Genomic DNA, 20739 nt, shown 5'->3' with positions numbered 1-20739 from the left:
TAAACTCCTTCCCTGCAGGATTTCTTATGTAAACAGATACAACTCTATGTGCCAAGGACTGTTTGAATATATTACACTTAGAATAATAAGTGTCAGACAGAGTGATGGATACATTTATGTTAGATATAAACCTACTGTATAGATGACCTTTGTAAAGTGACGCGAACAACAAAAAGCTTGTATAAAGTAGCTTAAAGGAATACTTGAGTAAAAGTACAAGTATCTTAGCAGAAAATGAAAAAAAAACTTTGGGAGAATTTGAAATCACTTTTTGTTATAATGTTACTTAAAAGTCTTAAAGTATGTGACATTTACTGTACTTAAGTATCAAAAGTCATTTTCTGATATGAAAAGTACTTACGTTTTAGAAGTAAAAGTTTGCCATGGTCACTCAGTACTCAGTGGAGTAAAAGGAAAAGTTGCTAGAAATACAAAATAAAGTACAGATACGTGAATGTTGTACTTAAGTACAGCAACAAAGTATTTGTACTTTGTTACATTACAACACTGACAAAAACCTTTGTCTGCTGTAACTACAGTCGTGGAATAAGGTAGACTCATTTACTTCAGCAAAAGTTGTTGTATCACTTATTATTATTATTATTATTATAATAATTATAATAAGCATTCAGACAACCTTTCATTTAGATTCTCTCAAAAAAATAGAACAGGTCAAACCAGAGTTCAAGAATCATCTCCCTGTGAGGCACCAGAGCAAACCACTGCACCACTGTGCCAAGTTCCAGTACATTATTATTAAAATGTTTTACTGCATATAAAGTCTTACAAACTAAATGTTACACTACAGTGAAAAGCAAAAAGAGCTGGACACACTTTAATAATCTTCATAGATTAAAAGGTCCAAAACAAAGGTATCTGAAGTACTCAGATACCTCAGTACTCAAATATGAAAATCCTTGAATACATGGATATGAAAACCAGTGTGTTTCCACTCAACTGTTCTGATCAGAGCCCACAACTTGTTGACTTTAGTTTGAGTCGTAATTTCATTAAATGTTCTTCTTGGTAAATGTTACAGATGTTTATTTTACAATGCAGAACGACCAATGTCATGGTTACGTTATTGTAAATATCATATTGAAAGCTGTTGTTGAGGTTGATTGTATATAAGGAGATGCATTATATATTTATATTGATTTTATTTGGTAGTAACAAGTAACAAAGTAAGTTAATCTTTGTTACTTGTTACTACCAAATAAAATCAGAAGAAGAGTTGATATTATGGTCTGTATTTATATAGAGCTTCTTCTAGTCTTGATGAGCTGCTATATTCACCCATTCACACGCTGCAACATGGGGTTAAGTGTCTTGCTCAAGGACACATATAGACTAGCAGAGCCAGGAATTGAAACCACAACCTTCCAGTTGAAAGACAACTCGCCTTACCACTGAACCACCGTGGCTCAATCCTAACTCCTCACTTAATACTTTTACTTCTAAAACTTAAATACATTTTATATCAGAAAATGACTTTTGATACTTAAGTACAGTAAATGTTGTATACTTTAAGACTTTTACTTGAGTCATATTATAGTAGTATAGTAAGTATTATAAAAGTATTCATTTAAGGTACTTTAATTTATAATAAAATAATAGTTCATTAATAGAATATTCACTTCCTCACTCAGACATTTTAATGCAGAAATGTTACGTATCACATCTTTAAGTCATATGATGACAACTCACTAGTTTGAACGACTTAAGATTCTTTACAATAACAAAAAAAAGTCTCTTTTAAATCAGCTGAATCTCTCCTCTCTCTTTATTATCACCGTGCATTCTCTGTGTGTGTGTGTGTGTGTGTGTTAAGTCTAACTGTGGCCACATGTGAGACCCTGCAGGAGACTCTCCAGCTCCTCGCGCAGTAACATGAGCCTCATGTGTACACAAACACAACCAGCAGCTCTGTCAAATTATTTGGGGAGTGTGACCATTACAGGAGCCACCGGTCCTGTGGTGGTGATGTGGAAACATGCGTGATGCTCTTTTGTTGAAGTCCTTGAAGTCCCCACTGCGTCTCGAGCGCGCATGAGGTCTCTCTGTGGGGTAAGATTAGACTTGTTGGCTTCCTCTGGTTGCGGCAGCGCTCTCTGTCTCTCTGCTCCCGGGCTGAGTTAGTATTGGATTACAGGTTCACACGCTCGCTCGCAGACCGCCCGTCGCCCCGACCAATTGCTCCATTCATTCCAGCGCCGGAGACGGCCGTCGGCCTCTGATTGGTTATCAGCGGCGGTTGGGGAACTTTCCCACGGCCAGCGCGTGCTGACAGCCGGCCAGCCACTCCTCATCACCACCGGGACATACACAGGGGGAGGACGGGGGGAGAGAGGAGGGAGAGGAGGCGAGGGAGGACAGGGGGCGGCGGTGGTTGTGGCGAGGGACACACAGGCACGGACCGAAAGTCCATTGGACCACTGTCAAAGTTTATCCAAAGATCCTCTATGCTCTGATAGAGCACCCACTCGCAGTCTTGTGTAAAGTACAGATATCCTACCAGAAAATGACTTTGGTAGAAGTTGATGTCACTTTTTATATAATATTACTGATGAAAAGTCTTAAACTATATGACATTTACTGTCAAAAGTCATTTTCTGATATAAAATGTACTTAAGTTTTTTTAAGTCAAAGTATTAAAGAGTGAGGAGTTAGGATTGAGCCATGGTGGCTCAGTGGTAGGGCAAGTTGTCTTTCAATTGGAAGGTTGTGGGTTCAATTCCTGGCTCTTCTAGTCTATATGTGTCCTGGAGCAAGACACTTAACCCTATGTTTCAGTGTGTAAATGGGTACGAAAGATAGGTGTAAACTGTTGTGTAAAGCAGCTCATCAAGACTAGAAAAGACCATAACCAACTCTTCTTCTTCTTCTTCTTCTGATTTTTATATGGCGCTATCGAGTACCAAAGATAGTTAGCGGAAATGTAGTGGAGTAAAAGTACAGATACATGACCAGATAAGTTTGATCGAAAAAAGTGATGACATTAGAATCTATCTATAGTTCTAAATATCTGTCAATATAAACTTGGAAATAGTTGGCAAAATGTAGGTAGAATGAAGCAGTCACTGTTTTTGCTCATGTTACATCTTATCTTCTTTAAAGTCATGGTTATTTTAAGCAGGACTGTATTCGATGCCTGTATGTAATCAGTGTCTTACAGTACACACAGAAGACAGTGTTCAGCACTTGTTCAAAGGGAGCCGTGTTTCTCAGCCCAACACACCTGACTCAAATAATGCGGGTCTTTAACACTCGTCTGCGGTGTTTGCTGACGAGCTGAGTGTTTGAATCAGGTTTGTTGTGTTGGAGCAGAGAAAATGTGTCACAGCCCTGCATAACATAACATAACATAACATAACATAACATAACATAACATAACATAACATTGTGTTTGCTATTGTATTTTGATTATTTTCTCACTGGCTTAGTTTTTGGGTTACACTTTCAAGAATCAAGAATTTTTATTGTCATTATGAGGACATAACGAAATTGTGCAGTGACTCCCGGCTTAAAGGCACACAGTAAAATAACAAAATTAACAAAAGACCAAAACACTTAAATAAGACACAACAAAATATTAAACTTCAAGTGCAGGGTAATAAAGTGCAGCTTAGTACAACTCAGTGCAAGGTCAAAGTTGAGAAAGTATTTAAAATATAGCATACATTAAGACATGCATTCATTATTTGACAGTTGGGCCTTCAACAACACTGCTCCCATCACAAACAAAAACAAAACAAACAAAAAAATCAAAAAAACAGTTATTTAATCGCACTAGAAATATTTTTCATATAATATAATATTAATATTTTACCCTCAAACAGTTATTATTTTGACAAGAGTAGTTTTAAATGTGTTTATTTCGGAGTGGTTAATGAGAAACATGAGTTTTACAGTTTCCACAAACGCCGTCAGAGTGAGACGTCTTCACTTTTTTTTCTATTCCCACATTGAGCTCGGGGGCCAAACTGCACTGTCAGTCAAACCCTCGCCCGCTCTGCGATTGGCTGTTAATACTCCTAGTCTCCGCCCTCTCTGATCGGGAGCGGCGTTGAAATGACACCGTGGGAAAGCTGTGCGCTACAAACACAGGCGCTCGGGGCAAACTTGGACAGACACACGTCTGAGAGACACGGAGACACACGCACACAGACGAACTGAAGGACTATCACTGAGGACGTGTCAAAATGAAGAGGAATCACGACTTTAGCTCCTCTGACAGCGAGCTGGACGAGACTATTGAGGTGGAGAAGGAGAGCGCAGACGAGAATGGGTGAGTTCTTTTGGCCTTGAAGTCTGTTTTTTAATTATTACTCTTAAGTGATTCCAAGTAATGGATTGCGGAAGTGGACAACATTGTTGTTCGATTTGTACAAAACGAAAAGTAAAGAGTGAAGTCACCGACTGAACCTCCGTGTGCTTTAATCTCTTTAAGGAATATGAGTTCTCCTCTGGGCTCCATGTCTCCTGCCACATCCACTCAGGTGCAGGCGAGGAAACGGCGTCGAGGAGTAAGTCACTCTTTTTCTTTTATTACATGTCTTAATTTTGAAGGGAAAAAATACATGTTTGCAGTGGGAAACCTCGTGATTGTTGTCTCCAGATTATTTAACATGCAATGAATGTGATAAATAAACCGCATTGTTTGCTTTCCTCCCCCCACAGATAATTGAGAAACGGCGCCGTGACAGAATCAACAACAGTCTGAGTGAGCTCCGCAGGCTGGTGCCCAGCGCCTTTGAGAAACAGGTCAGTCATAATAAACAATAAAAAGAAAAAACAACTCTTAATATTACCAGTGAAGAGTTAAACAAAAAAAATGAAACCTCAAGCTTTTGTTTTAATTGTATACATGTATTATTTATTATTAAAGGGCTCAGCCAAACTGGAGAAAGCAGAGATTCTGCAGATGACTGTTGACCACCTCAAGATGCTTCACGCAGCCGGAGGCAAAGGTACGTGTCTGGAAATGATGATTCACTGTGGACAGACAGCCCTCACCTGTTGCATAGTTCATATGTAATGGCTTCTTTTTTAAAAAGTAGAATAATGTAGAAATCTGAGTAAAACAAACCATTGTATAATATTTTGTGATATTCAGGAGCAACATTTTCCCTCATGTATATCAAGAAATAAATAATATACAGCAGAAACATGTGTTACTTAATCTCGACTGCAGAGTTCTGTTCAGGGACTTTTACATTCATCCCTGGAATACAGACAGTGTTTAATGTATGAGTTTGAAGAAAATAAGATTATTTTCTTTTTTTTTGGTCGTGTTTATGAGGACATAAGGGAGTAACTGTCAGAAAGTAAAATGTCCTTCATGTTTTCTTATGGATGAATGAATAAGAAAAACTTGAGTTGTTCTTCAGACAGGGAACGACTGTAATTGTTTATATATAAATCCATGAGGGTTAGGCACCTTTTGTACTCTCCCATGGTACCAGAGCTGTGGGCACATTGATTCATGTCAAACAGAGCTCCTCCATTTCTGGAAAAACTAGTTATGTGGTCGATGTGAGCTGAAGATTAGCTGATTATTATTATCATCTTTTTTTCTTTTTTTTTAACTAATCAAGTGTTTATATTCTTCCCACAGGTTACTTTGACGCTCATGCCCTGGCGATGGACTACCGTGGTTTGGGTTTCAGGGAGTGTCTGGCTGAGACGGCTCGTTACCTGAGTATAATTGAAGGCCTGGAGAGCACAGACCCTCTGAGGATGCGTCTGGTATCCCACCTGAACAACTACGCCAGCCAGAGAGAGGCTCACTCGGGCCTGAGTCACCTGGCGTGGGGCTCTGCCTTCGGATCCCCGCCCGCCCATCTCACCCACCCCCTCCTCCTCCAGCACCAGCAGGGCGCAACTTTGCCGCCTTTACCCCGCAGCACCAGCAGCAGCCCACAGACGCCTCTGTCGTCCACGTCCACCTCGTCCACCTCCTCCTCGCCGTCCTCGTCCTCGTCGGTTGCAGAGACTCACGTAGCAGGCAGACGCAGCAGCAGTGCCACCCCCCACTCGGATCAAGGCCCAATTCGGGTTCCCCCCACGACTGTCACACCTACCACCGTCCTGCATCCGGCTTTGGTCCCGTCATCGGCGTCAAAGCTCTCCCCTCCACTCCTCTCCTCCCTCTCGGCGTTCCCCTTCCCCTTCAGCACCTTCCCCATCATGTCCCCCGTCACCACCATCAGCCCCCCCACCCCGACGTCCAGTGTGGGGAAACCCTACAGACCGTGGGGCATGGAGATAGGAGCTTTCTGACTGAAGTGAACACAATCTGCATTATAGACTCTAATCCACCACCCAGCTGAGCTGGACTTTCAAGGACAAGACTTTATATCAACTAAGAAAGTACTATTTTTTTTCTATGACTTCGCCCATTGAGGATATACATAGCTATAGAATATTATTTTCTTGCCAGTGTATTGTGTTTTGTGTAGAAGGAAGAAAAACAGGCAGTGAGGAGGGAGAGGTGCAGCGAAAAAGGCAACAGGAGTGATTAATTGTGTTGATTGATCTGTGTTCCTGCCCCCTTTTTTTTTTTTTTTTTTTTTTTTTTTTTTTTAGAAGTTTCACCCACTCTTCTTGGCCAATCAGGAATGGCTTTTCCAGATGGTCAAGCAGTTGCCGTCCGTCAAGTTCCTGGGTGAAACTGTCCCTGCCCCCTTTTGTGTCCCCCGCACACCACCCCACATTCTGAGCTGACACACACAGTGTTGATGCCCTGGTTACACACACACACACACACACAGAGAGAGGGCGGAGGGCTTGACGTGGTTTCAGCGTCTCCTCCTTTTGACAGCATTTTATGGGGTGGAATAACCGGAGCCAGGTGTTTGTTTGATTAAATAGTGGGAACAGAAGTTATCTACCAGCTTGGTTGAAATAAACGTAGCCATGATTTACCCACAACATCTGAAGTTGAACTGGTGCTCCATTGTTCAAGCGCACTTCCTTCCATCCTGGTCCCTCTCTACAGTAAATTCTGTCCTTTTAGCAAAATGAAGTTTCACATATGTTTTACCAACTTTTACTGGTCTGTTTTGTTTTCTCATGTAAATGATGTTAGGGGTGATTTTTATCACCGTGTCTCTTGTGCTTGCTCAACACGGCAGCATCGGCGTCAAAGTGCGTTCCCACCCCAGAGATGGAGGAGAGTTTCTACTCCATTCATCAGAGCAGCTGCAGTAAAACAAGGCCAGAACAATTAGAAATCCTTGCCTCCTCATTTCCTCCAGATATTTCGGTGTCTCCTGATGGACCTCACTGTGAGATTGTGTATCTTATGTTTGTACAAAACGCGAGCGAGGACTGACAGATGCAGTTTTCATACTTTTTAAAGCTGCTGTCAGTGGTAATGATACAATTCCCTGTAATAAAGAGTTCTGATACATCACAAGTGGCTTTATTCATGTGTTTATGTGTGTATGAATGTACTTTGTGTGTGTGTGTGTGTGTGTGTGTGTGTATGTGTGTAGTGCACAGCGATGCTGCTTGTTTCTCTCAGTATGTGCACAGGAAACCATTAACAAGGAGGGGATATCCTGGACAATAGCAGCCTGGCTGGCCCCATGTGCTTCGTGGGAACTAGAGGAGGAGGAGGAGGAGGAGGAAAGAGAAAGGGAGGGAAGGTTTGAAGGAGATGAAGAAGAAGAAGAAGAAGAAGAGGGGAAGGAATTGGGCATAGAGTCAAAGATGGAGGGAAAGAAATAAAAGGAACAGGTGGATAAAGGAGACGGAGACACACAGAGAAGGAGGAAGTGTGTTCAGTGTTCAGAGAACAGCTTTGAGTGTTTGCCATCGTTTCACTTTGCACCGGTTGCACTTTCTGTTCTCCGCTCCTACACACACACACACACACACACACACACTGTTTCTGAGTAAGGCAGGGCCAGGTCATGACGTCATCGTCTCTGCAGCCAAAAAACAAAACACCAGAGAAGACAGCTTGTCTTATGTCTCCATCTAGTGGTCATTGCTGGCACTTTCATTAAAGTCACACTGCAGAATCATATCTGAATGTACTGTGTGCAAATAATCTTATTGGATTATGACTATTTTTAACAAACCACCTTGGAGGCATTATTCTAATAAACTGGAGCTAATTGCTTTAAAACTGTTGTGTTTTTAATCCATAAACTGGAGAATAGTGCAGTGGATTACACAGAGGAATAAAGACATGTTTATTCTTATCTTTTACAACAGTTTGAAGACATTCAGTGTTTTACTCAAGGGAAGTGCAATGTATGTAAAGTATGGGCAACAAATTAGTTTTAAGTACGATTAAAGTACAAAAGCAATTGTATTTTATGATTGTTAAGCATCAATACGATGGACAGTTTCGAGTCTGGTTATCTGTCCAATGTTTCTTGTTTATCAGCATATATCTCCCCCTGCAGGACACCATCACAGCACTGGGCAGCTCCTGCAGTGACAGACTGAAACATCCTAAATGTCTAAAGGAGCGCTATTGCGTTAAGTGCAATATACATTTAAAATATCTCATGTTAAATATATATACTGAATTTATACTGTACATATCAAGCCCATACTGTATATATATCCTGGTCTAAAATGTACATTGTATTTTAACTTTTCATATCTTTCTATATTGTACTTTCATATAATGTGGAAATGCATGTTTATTATTATCTTTACTGTCTTTGCTGTACATTTCCCCACTGCGGGACTACTATCATATCTTATCTTACTAATGTTATTTATATTACCTATAGGTGAGGGAAGTCAGGAGCAGGTGAGGAGCAGGTGAGCTGACTCAGAGTTTGTCAGCTCTAGCAATCCATCAAATATCATGAAAATAGCTCAGCATCCGAGGACATAGTAAAGCTTTTCACTACTACAAGGAAGTTAAGCTTCAGTATGCAGGACCATTTCCTGCTATTTCTGAAGTTTTGAGTATTTCTTTCCATGACATGTGCCTGGCAGCCACCTGGAATCTCAGTAAGTCACTTCTCATTGATTAAATTTGGAGAAATCTTAAAATGATTAATTAAACAAAGATGTATTGGTGTCCAACGATCATTCCTAATCACACATGGCCACTGATTATCGTCAAATCTGACATATGTGTTTCATGTAAACATTGTTTTCGTGTGTGTGTGTGTGTATGTGAAAGAAGTCACTCTTTGACGCACTTTCATTCACTGAACCCCAAATCTTTATTAACCACTGCTTGCTCACAACGATATATGTGGAGAGGGGGAAACACACAAATGGACAGAGAGGAGAGAGAGAGAGAGAGGCAGGTATGACAGTCACTGTCTGTGCTGAACAGCTGTTTTACACCGCGACTGTGTCGATTTATGCTTCACCTGGTCAAACATTCGGTCATCTACCCGCCTGATCTGAAATACACGCTCACACTCACTCACTCACTCACGCTCACACACACACACACACACACACACCTATGGGCCTATACCGCGCATTCGCCAGGGTTCAACCTCAGGCTTCAACACCCCCCTGGTCACAAACTGTTCGGATACTTTAATACACTCATATACACCTTTTACAGATGGAAATACTGTGTCCATGAATGATTGGGTGGGTGCGGTGATACCTGTTATGGCTTAAATAAGTTTCTTGCGCCGACCTTTCGGCGGCTTTTACAGTGTATTGGAGTGAAGTGCAAATGGCTCCAGTAGGCGCTGATGACGTTGAGCTCTACTCTAGCCTCTATGAGACGCAGAGAGGTGTAACTGCTTTGATTTTTACTTCAGTGTGAGATTCACAGTCTGACCTAAGGAGGGTTTCTTTTGTTCTTTGTGTTGCTATGATGCACTTAAACCTCGGCTGTGTTGTATATTGTACAGTAAGACATGGTTGACAATGAGACTGTGAGCTTGTTTGTGAGAGATATAAGAGGCCCGCCATCGGTCAGGGATGTTCTATTAAAATTCCTGGTGCCAGATGGACAGAGTTCAGCCGGCTCCCCCTGAGCTCTGTGCTGTGATTTGAATAAACGCCTGCCCATGTACAGTAAAGAGCGTGTGAGTGAGTGCTTCTACAGTATGTATATACATAGAGAGATGAAGAGGCTGCAGGTGGAGAGAAGGAGGATGAGGATGGGCTCATTAAATGCTATAGTGTTCTCCTGTGGCACGGTCACCATCTACCTCACAGGAATGGGTGTGCAGCGATGGCTTGCAGTCCCCACAGAAATGCATCCTGTCCCCTTTCCCTTCTGCCAACTTCTCTGCACACGTTCCTTCACTAATTGGAACGCTGGCAAGAACCGTATGGAAAATCACTCAAACACGGATCCAGTTTTTGCTTCCAGATCTAAGAGGGGGGTGGGATGAGTCAGCGTCCTCTTGCAGGGACGAGAGGGAAAGGAGCCAGGATGCAGGGCCCTGTGAGGACGCGAGCGTCCGCAGCAAACATCAGCTAGCTGTCAAACTCACGACAAACATCTAAGCCTGTTACCACACAAGATAAACTGTAACCAAAAAAAAGATTCTCAGGCTGAAATGAACCAACGGAAACGTGGGAAATGAACAAATTATTACACCCATATACAGAATATGCAGCGAGAAGAAACTTATATATAAAAATGGCACACGGCAATCAATACTTTTGCTGCTTGTATCATACTGTATATAACAAAAAAAGAAGTATTTACAAAAAACCAATACCCACTGTCACTTGTCAATTTTTTTTCTTTTCTTTTCATTTGAAACGGAGCAAAAACATTCTTTTTTGGGAAGAGTGGGCGGGAAACATGAATTTTCTTTCTTTTTTTTCTTTTTAATCATTTTTGCATTTTTAGCTTTCCACTCGAACCTTGTGAACCTCCCACTGTCTTGGGGCGGGGTTCTCAGGCTGTGGTAGTTTCATGGTAGTATGACAGAGTATGGGGGGCATTGAGAAGTATAGGGAAATGTAGGATAAGCTGGTGGAGGGGGGGGGGGGGTTAGGTTGGGTGGGGTTTGGGTGGTGTTCCTCAGGGTCAGGGGTGGTGGAGGAGATTTTTAAGGTGGAAAGTGGGAGCTGTTGGGGTTTCTCATGCGGTCAACTCTTCTCTCAACTCCTTGTTCCTGCGCACTTCCTGAGCATGCCTCTCCTGGAAGAAACACACAAACACAAGTGTTCTTTTCCACATACTTTTTTTTTCCTTTCTCACTGCAGCATTTTAGTTTGTTGACCTGACTTCACTCTAGTTAAAAACTGTAATATAGCTTTTGTAGGTCTACTATAGAACTATAAAATGTGCTTGCTAAATGAATGACTATATATAGAGTGGTCAATATTCATGACGAATGATGATTTGATCAAAATGCTGCTTAATAATGATGCAATGTGAACATTTTAAATAACATTTTAGACATGATTTAGTCCATCCCTCAGATTACAAAAAATCAAATTACACGACTGAAAGGAAAGCAGCCAATATGTGACCATAGTTATTCAAATGATATGAATACGAACTATAAAACATGTCACCTTGTGTGCATATAAAATTCATACATTTAGAGAGAAATGTCAGATATGTAGAGAATGTTTGGATGTTTGGCTCTTTACATGCTATAATCACCAGATTTAGAAAATAACTAGTTAGATAAAAAATAATTTAAATTTGGGGAAAAAAAAATAAAATATATATATATATATATATATATGTGTATATAAAACCACATTACGTGTAAACCCCCCCACTCCTCACCCTCTCCTGCAGGCGCTCCATCAGGGCGGTCATGTAAGCCATCCGGTTCTCCTCGATCTGCTCCATCTTGTACTGGAGCTTCTCCTCGGCCATGCGGCTGAAGTTGCTGTTCTCCTCCATGGCCTTCAGCAGCACGTCGCGCTCATGCTCCCGTTTCTCAGCCAAGGCCCGGAGTACCTGTGCCTCCTGGGACTGAGGAGGGAAGAGAGGAGGAGATGAGTCAGGGAGAAAGAGAGTGATTTATTACATAACCTTTATTTTTATCATATGTATTAAAATCCAAAACAAGGCCACAACAGACTTTCTCTCCTTGTCATCTTCTAATGACATGTTCTTTCATTTCTATAATGAACTGTATGTTTGACCTTCATTATTGGACATCTGGTGTTAAGATTTTTTTTTTTGTGCCAAACTGTGTTATTGATTGGTTGATTGGTTTATTGGTGGGTTTCCGGATTTGTCAGCTGCTGGCCTGACTCTATTGACATGCAAATCAATGACATGCAGGAATAAGCCAGCGTAGATAAAGCAGGGCAGATTTTGCAGCCGCAGTAGTCGTCAATGTGACGCTCAATTGACAAGAACAAACCAGACATTAAATTAGATTTGTCAATTAGTCACGGAAAGTCAAGTATTCCAGGAATATAAGGTATTACGTTGTCGTGGCTTATAAATCAAATGGATATGTGGCAGCTGGGTGCGCCGATAATGATTGGAGACATCCTTACTCTCCTCCGGTCCTCAGCTGCCTCCAGTTTCTTCTGGATGTCCTCCAGGGAGATGTCCCTCTTTGGGGGGCTGGTGATGCAGTGGTTGACATCAGACACAGGGGAGGTGGGCTTCAGGATGACCTCAAAGGCCTGGCCTGAGGCCCGCTTGTTAATGGGCTTGATGTCCATGTCTGCTTGTGTGTAAATTAAAGAAGAAACAAGTAAGGAACCCCGCAGCTAGCGCTTCATTCAAGCATGCCGCAAAAGTGTGATGATAAGTGACTCGTGCATTTTATTACCTTCAAAGTCACCCATGATGTTTTTGCGGGTCTCGGGGTACAGACAAGAGCAGATGAGCGAGAGAACTGAGATCTCCTTCATCTTCTCTTTGTAAGCTGCGGAGGAAAAGTGAAACATGACTGCGTCTTCGTTTGTTATACAGCATGAAGCGCCATTAACCCACTAACACACAGACAGATGAGACATCATTAACCCAATTCTCGCTCCACAGGAGGTCCGTGATTGTCAGAGGAACAGTTATTCATCACTTTAAAGAATGTGTGGCCTTTGTTTTCACCACGCCATGAGCAGAGCAGGAATGGATGTGTCCTTGTGCTTGTCCTAATTTCCCCACCAGCAAAGATGCTGCTGCGTTCCCCACAGGATCCACCGCACACCATTAGCTATGCATTTCATTTCAGCCTATTATTTATTTACGTGGCCAGACCATCTCCCCACTGTCTTACAGCGACTCTCTGCCTACATCCAAATAAAACAACACGAGATTAGTTAATGCCCTCCAGGTAATTTGGGCTGTTTCTCATCTTCACTGCCCGTGGCTCGATAGCCCGGCTAACAGCTGAGGATTTAGCTTATCAGCATCACACAGAAATATGAGACTTTCCATTTATGGTGCAAACAGCTAATAACACTGGAGCAAAGTTGGCATCGATCACACTGCATTTGGCAACCTGCAAACTGCTGAGCAGGAAATAAAGGACAAGGTGCTCCAAAGAGCAGACAGAGAAGAAAACAACCACCCTTGTCTAACCTTGATTTGTTTTATTCCTGCGCTTCTGTCACCTACTTAATATCAGCTCCCTGCAGGGAAAACGGCAAAAAAAAAATCTGCAACACACTGCAGGTTGTAACATATTCTGCTTCTGCACATGGCTGCTCAGTTCTGTCAGGGTGGTGCTGCTGCTGCTGCTGCCTGGTGCTGCAGCCTGGTGCTGCAGATTTCCATACCCCAACACTATGGCATAATCCATCACTGAGAGCACAAGGCCTGCAGGGCTGACTGTGCCTCACTGACGGATGATTTACAGGCTTACAGTAGCAAAGAAAAAAAAAAGAAGAGATTTACTGTGAAAGAACTTCTCCATGGTGGGGTTCAGTGTACAGTAAAATTAATCCAAATCCTATTTCTTACTCTTATTCTCCACTTCTCCCTCTCTCTCTCTCTTTATCTTCTTCTATCTCCGTCTCACTTTCGGCCCTGCAGACTGGCAGACGCCACATTAATGTGATCAACTCTCAGATGTAGTTCTCACTACTCTCTGATGGCCTTGTTAACCCTTTCCCCCTGAGGAGGAAGTGGAAGTGGGAGTGAGCACGCACGATAGTGATGAAAGAACACCGCATGTGGAAATTGGGAGAAAGGAGGTGAGATGGAGATAGGGCTGAGCAATTAATCATTATCAAAATTGCACATCTGTTGGTTCTCATCCTTGCATTAGCGTTTAGAAGTTCATATTTTTGATGCTATTTCATGCGGCAATGTGCCATCTTCCAGTGTATGGAATATATTGTATTAAGTTGGGGGGTTACGTGATATTTTACCCAAATCTTTTAGCCCCACATGAAAGGAGTGTCAACAAGGGAAGGAGTTGAGTGGCAGAAGATGGAGGCAAGTGAGGAAATACTTGGTGTAAGTTGCAGCTAACAACTTTCTGATGAGACATCACAGGCGACGACGATGACGCGGGGAGAGAAGTAGAAGTAGTAATGCAAGCAGCTCCCAGTGGGACCTGCCGCCGCCATCAAACAGCCCCAGGGACGCTGCTTCCACCCTAATGGAAGCCGCCACCTCAGGTGGATAGCACTTTCGTTTGTAATTAGTGGACCACACCATTTCTGCTGACGAGAGGGGGAGAAACTGAGCTTTTTTTTTGGAGGGTTGTCACACGCACTCATTAGCTGCTGTGTGCACGTCAAGACCCCGGCAGCCATTTTCTCCCACACACACACACACACAAGCTCCACCACTTGACAGCTCCAGACCGAAACAAATCAGTGGAGCAGGTAATTTGGGTTAAGTGCTTATGGAGCACATCAGAGGAGATTCTTGTTTAGTGGTTGCCAGGCTCTGGTCGCAGCCTTTTCTCTGCTCAGCACAACTTTATTTTTTATAATTAATTGCTTTGCATCCTTATTGGAAACTGGCCCACCTGTGAGATATACTTTAATGTGGTTAATCGCAGTGTTATTTGATCAATGAATTGATTAATTGTACCTTTTTAGAATGTTACGGTTAAATCTTCCAAAATAAATTGAAATTTGAAACAATGCAGTTGGCAAATTGAAAAGGCTGCAATCTGTGTTCTACGCCAATTAAAATGGAATCTATACATGTTGCAAATAATCTATAAATCACAGTTGTGAAACCAGTTTGAAAAAACACAATTTCTTTCGTTTTTTTTACCTAAATTGTTTCCGCTATGCGTTTATCTATATCGTTCTTCTTTCCTTTTTGTTATCTTGGAAGAAAAACACTCACTGTGACTTTAAATTGCGCTTGGCTCTCTGATGCATGAGATATTGCTTTTATATCCGTATTAGAAAAATACTGATTTCTCTGCAGTGGGAAAAAAAAATATGAAATTGTAACTTTATTACTCTGGAGAGCAAATATCTTTTCCCTCTGTAAACGCCATGGTAATAAGCTCACTCCCTGTGGATCACACTCATAAAAATGATAAATGATTCCTGGATGACAATCTGTGCATTCCCCCAGCAGCAAACACAGATTTAGGCACACTCTTTTTATATCAGAATATAAGATAAGGCAGAACATTGTTCCTAGACGACACCGCTCTAATGCTTCCACTCCAGCTGGCTGGTTCCAACCAGTCAGATCTGAAACCTGGCTTTCAGGGACCTGCTGCTCTCGTCCCAGTCACAGACACACAGCCTGCAAACTGCACTTCCTCTTCCAATCCATCAGTGACAGCACAGATCATTTGTATCTACTGAACCTCCTCCTCCTCCTCCTCCTCCACGAGCATCCCTCTTCCCCTGCAGCACACTCTTCTGCATCACGTCTTCATTTCATGCCTTTTCGTTTCTGATGAGTTCTCCATCTTCTGCCTATTTAATCTCCCACACACTCTGCATCCAGTGGGAGCCCCAATTCTGTAACAGCACACACCACCACGCCCCTGGTTCGTCCTTTGCTTGCCTAATTTCTCTCAGCCACACTCAAAAAGTACAAAAGTGAAAAAATATGGAAGGTTATAAACAAACATAAAACTATGACCTTGTTTATCACGGTATTTACTGTCCTTCTGGGGTCTATAGCTTCACAGCAGCATGGGCTTGGCAAAGGCTGTGTCGGGCTCTTACAGGCCCTTTACTGCAAGCCCACATAGCAACAACATCATTACACAATTATGGAGGTATCACTGGAGCAGAATTGGCTGTTAAAGTAAAATGTTACTGCGCCCAGGTGAGCGGGGGCAGGTTCAATCATTGGAATGATGTGTTTTTGTCCCTGCATGGAGATAAACGCTGCAACTAGAGATGACTTTCTATTAACTTAAAACACTAATCAAAGTTTTCTAAATCTCTGCGTGATGTTTTAAAATCCAAAGATGTCTATTGATTAATCAATCAGATGAAGGTCAGTGCACCCAAACTGCAGAATGAATAAAATATTAAAACATCTCTGATCACTGATCTAAAACAGAGCTAAAATCAGGAAACTATAGATATAATAATAATAATTGAACAGATAATGAGTTAATTCCGCACCATCTCTGCTGGAATGACTGTCACTTCGTCCTCTCTGCTTATTTTAAAGAGCAACAGTCATCCAAACCAGTCCTGGGAGCTGCACTAATCAATGAGACGCGGTGATAAATCAGGATGAAATATGAGTCTTCAGCTTCACGCACATGGCCCATGATGACAATAGTGATTCAGATGATAAAATGGCAAATATTACTCATAGTTGCTTAAAGATTGACGGTGTTATAATCCGAGGCACTGTTCTACATGTGTACAAAGGAATTGATTTCAGAGCACTGGCTGAATGACCACACCTAGAAAGGCAAGACTGCAAAATATGGATCAGGTAAAGTGGTATAGAGGCCTTAATGCACATGGGAATGGTTCCGAGCACTAGTTTGTTTGTTTGAGGACTTACCAGTCCATTCAGTATAGTGTAGAGGCTTTATAAGATCTCCAAAAATCTCCACAACTTCACATATAAACAGTATTCTAAAGCATAATTGGAAATGGGAAGTGAAAAGTCAAGGTATTTTGCATCTTATTATGAGGAATTTCCAGTAAATAAAAGAGTCCAAAATGAACTCAGTGGCCTGATGAGTGCTATCTGGCATGATGATGACTGCTCTCTTTCCCAGCGTCTGCTCCCATCTGCCCATCCCATTCTGCCCGTCCACAGCTCAGATCACAGAGCAGAGAGGAGGAGGCAGGGGAGAGGAGGGGGAATGAGTACAACAGCCAGGGTTTAGTTGCCAGTGTCCCTCAGCGCATTTGCCATGCAGGACCTTTACCGCTGTCTGTCTGCATGCACCTCCATCTATCAAGTGCCAAGTCAAGTAGAAAACAAACACCCTGTTCTCTAAACACACGACACTTTTAAGCCTGTGCGCACACTTATTTCAGAACCAGCACAACGTCGTCCTGTTAGTTAGCCATGGTTGGTCTTTTCCATCAAACCCTGCAGATCACACCAGACATAATGGGCCTCAAATATCCATAAGGCAATGGAAAACATAGCCCATATAAGTAGAAATGAGGGCCCTCCCACCTGCTATAACACATTTTTTTCCCCATTTGTTTCTACCAAATACTGCATCACTCTACTACTGTGGCCTAATAATGAGACATTAAATACATAGGCCACATTTGACAGTCAATAATCCTCCTAACAGGATTGGAGTCTTATAATCCTAAAACGACATTTCATCGCCATGCAGTCACAGGATAAATCCTTCCATCGACTGGCAAAGAATCTGAATAAGGATGCTCTGGCCCCCCTTTCTCTCTCTCTCTCTCTCTCCCTCTCTCTCTCTCTCTCTTTTTTAATTCAGCCTCAAAAATGAATATGCAGAAAAGCTTCTCTCTTTTTTTTGATAAGGACATTTGCCACAGTGAAACGTTTCACACCTATTTGAGAGCGGCGGGCTTGAGCAGAGGCACCGGGGATGATGTTGGGTGGGGTCGCTGCATTATGCTGCACAGACTGAGTCAGGCAGAGAGAGGCAGGTGCGGCAGGCAGCGACTAAAATACTGCTGCTGCTGCTGCTGCTGCTGCGTAAGGGGGAAAATACAAGAACCTCGCCTTAATTGTGTCTACATGGATCCATTGTCCTTCATTTAATAAATCAAGATGCGTCACTGATGTGACAGATTAGACATAAATGGTGCACACTGCTCAAAATCTCCTGCCCTGCTGAGGACAATATATAAAGTGTTTTTTAGGGAGGCAGGTAAATCAGGAATTTGCTGCAGAAAATTCTATTAAATAATAAAAACTTGCAGGGGAGTTTGACCGCTCCCTCTCATCATCATCCCCTCAGCATCCTTTTGTGCCATGGGTGTCGCCACAGCGTCGCAGCATCCTCCGACCTGCGACGCCACTATATCAGATATCGGTATATATACATTTATACATATATATTTATTTATTTACACATACACAGCCTGTACGTGAAGTGCAAAACTCACCGATTGCTGTCTTTGCCATTTTTGTACGGTGGTGTCGGGGCGGTTTGGCCGGAGGAGTGTGCGTCGTTTGCTGGATGCTGTATCTCAGGGTGGAGGAGCTGCTGGTAAGGCACTGAGTCAGCAGAGACGAGAGATGCTGGTGCGCCTGGTGGTCTGGTATAGGCTGTGTGAAGCCAGCGCTAAATATCCAGGACGTGGTCGGAAGTGTCCCCATCGGGACCTTCACAATAAAAGCAAAATAATAGTAATAAAAAACAAAAAAAACAACAATGGACAACCACATGGGTGTGTCCTGACCTGTGGGTCACATTGCATTGAAGCTTAAGTAGAAAGATAAGATTAAAAACACACTCAAAATGCTGTAATTTTAAATTTAGCTTATTTGCATTAGCAGTGGCACAATATGGTATTAGATTTAAATCACCAGGTTACTTTATTGTAAAGTTAAAACAGGGTTTTAACCTCTTGTCCTCAAGCCAAACAGTAACCTCTTGATCCGCTGTATGCAGAGCGACCGACCCTCCCTTCAGTCTGTGGAGAGAACAAGCTTCAGTGATGTGTTCTATTGTTTGCTCCTCTCCACAAGCACACAATGGACTCGCATGGGCTACTGCCCCATTTGTGAAGGCTGGCCAAGCAGGGGCCATGTCTGTCCACTTCTGAATCTATTGAGGGGTTGACCACTTTCTTCTTGGGAGGTTGTTGCCAGGGACGTATTGAGTGGGGTCTGACACCACATGTTTGTTTAGTCTGGATCCTTGTAAAGTCAGCAGGGCGGTAATAAAATCGGACACTGGAAAGCTACTGGAAAACAAGTTTTTTATAAACGTTTTATAAATATTTACATACAATAACAGAAGCAGTACTATCCAGTAAAAAAGGAGGAGTGTCCTGTTTGTCTATAGGATGCAAGTAAGTAAGTGGGTCATGGGACACTGCATTTATTTTCTTAACAGCAATTTGGGCAAGGTAATGTTTTAATGTTTGTTTGTTTTCCCAAAACAGTGATACTTTTTATTTGTCTGATCATCATCTTATTTCTTATCTATATATTTCTATTTAGCTTATACCACACAATTGCCTTGTTGCCATTTTAGTGTCATCGATATGTGTTTCTGTCCCTACTGCACACCCAAAGTGTGACTTACAATGACGCACCATGCATTAAAGGGCCTTATTTTGAAATGTGTAAACAGGAAGTCTCGCAGCACTATCTGACTGCGTTTGGCACTACTACAGTAACGAGCGTTTACGTGCACTGGGTGCCACAGTCGCGCCTTGACGCGCCTTGACGCGCCTCTCAAGTCAAAGGCCTGAACCAAACCACTGTCCACATGATTAGGAGAGTTCAGGCCCCACTTGAGAGCAGTGGGTGTTTCCCTCTTTGTTTCTCTGTGGAGATGGCCACGTTCCAAATCTGCTGTCTGTCCATGGTGCTGAAAGGAAGAAGGAGTCCAGAGCAAGGGCACTTTGACAAAACACCCTTTTATAATCATATGGTTTTATTGTCCCTTGTAAATCGTGTGTAATGATAACATTGTGGAGGATTACGACTGAGACAGAAGAACCGGTTACTCCAGTCTTTATGTGGAGTATCTACAAACAAGGCCCTCCTTAACACTCCGTGTAAAAGTACAGATTCACACAACATCGAATCATAACAGTTCTTATTTCTTTCAAAATGCAGAAAATACCGGTGGTCAAGGATCTGGCAGATGATAAGGTGGAGCAGCAACCAGCAGGTGGCAGCAAATCTCAGGTTATAGAGGCTTGCTCATTTTACTGTTTTATAGTTTTCAGCCTAATTTTACTCATTTACCCATCATTTTAAAGGCTGGATACAGAAAGGATTACCTGCTCATTGAGGCTGTCAGCAACACAAGGTGCCTCTGATCGTCATCACATAATCATGTTTGATGGGAAAGCAAACTAATTACTTCAGTTTATTTGCAGAAAAGATTGAGAAAAAAAATGCATTGGTCAGTTATACTCAGTGGCGTGCACAGACATTTAGAAGGGCAGGGGCATGTCAGAAAGTGCGACCTGGGGCCAAAGGGGAATGAATTTTATGTGGCCTCTATAAGTGCTTTCAGACAGACATGGTTCTGGTTCTGGTTCTGGTTCCACTCTGGAGTCTCAGGACCTTGGCTCACATCAGTTTAAGAGGAAGTGGGAGGGCGTTACTCAGGCAGAAGTAAACACAACACCAGCCCTTTTTCTCTATACTTCCTCTACTTCCTGCTGATTTTAACAGCAGTTGCAGCAACATTTCAGGTTCCAAACCAATTTTCTAACGCACCGGCCGGTTCAAAATTAGGTTCGGGAACCGGCACGGACCTCCACACATTA

The 20739-nt window shown here is 42.4% G+C and overlaps 2 protein-coding genes across 3 annotated transcripts; one reads left to right on the top strand and one right to left on the bottom strand.

The window, feature by feature from the left end:
• Window positions 1–4054: 4054 nt before the first annotated feature.
• On the top strand, window positions 4055–7420 carry hey1 (hes-related family bHLH transcription factor with YRPW motif 1). Its single transcript, XM_058619098.1, has 5 exons — window positions 4055–4288; window positions 4451–4526; window positions 4681–4764; window positions 4889–4970; window positions 5618–7420. Exons 1-5 carry the CDS (start codon window positions 4203–4205, stop codon window positions 6280–6282), a joined length of 993 nt encoding a protein of 330 aa, XP_058475081.1. The 5' UTR covers window positions 4055–4202; the 3' UTR covers window positions 6283–7420.
• Window positions 7421–9176: 1756 nt separating this feature from the next.
• Window positions 9177–18556, bottom strand: stmn2b (stathmin 2b). 2 transcript variants are annotated; one of them, XM_058618795.1, is made up of 5 exons: window positions 18391–18556; window positions 12714–12809; window positions 12433–12608; window positions 11705–11896; window positions 9177–11104 (listed from the first exon to the last, which is right to left on the bottom strand). In XM_058618795.1, exons 1-5 carry the CDS (start codon window positions 18407–18409, stop codon window positions 11045–11047), a joined length of 543 nt encoding a protein of 180 aa, XP_058474778.1. In that variant the 5' UTR covers window positions 18410–18556; the 3' UTR covers window positions 9177–11044. The 2 variants fall into 2 exon arrangements, with proteins under 2 accessions (XP_058474778.1, XP_058474779.1); XM_058618796.1 differs by having other exon boundaries at window positions 12433–12605.
• Window positions 18557–20739: the final 2183 nt, after the last annotated feature.

The sequence above is a fragment of the Solea solea genome, chromosome 20, assembly GCF_958295425.1.
Source record: "Solea solea chromosome 20, fSolSol10.1, whole genome shotgun sequence".
NCBI classification, from domain to species: domain Eukaryota; kingdom Metazoa; phylum Chordata; class Actinopteri; order Pleuronectiformes; family Soleidae; genus Solea; species Solea solea.
The sequence above is the reverse complement of the archived record's forward strand: the minus strand, read 5'-3'. Positions and strand labels throughout refer to the sequence as shown.

Coding starts and splice junctions, on each gene's coding strand:
- stmn2b (XM_058618795.1), bottom strand. Junction 11,897..12,432: donor CAGCTGAGGACCGGAGGAGA/GTAAGGATGTCT, acceptor TTCCCTCCTCAG/TCCCAGGAGGCACAGGTACT. Junction 11,105..11,704: donor TGGAGCGCCTGCAGGAGAGG/GTGAGGAGTGGG, acceptor TGTTTCTTCCAG/GAGAGGCATGCTCAGGAAGT.
- hey1 (XM_058619098.1), top strand. CDS start 4,203: ATGAAGAGGAATCACGACTTTAGCTCCTCTGACAGCGAGCTGGACGAG. Junction 4,527..4,680: donor CGAGGAAACGGCGTCGAGGA/GTAAGTCACTCT, acceptor CTCCCCCCACAG/ATAATTGAGAAACGGCGCCG. Junction 4,765..4,888: donor CCAGCGCCTTTGAGAAACAG/GTCAGTCATAAT, acceptor TTATTATTAAAG/GGCTCAGCCAAACTGGAGAA.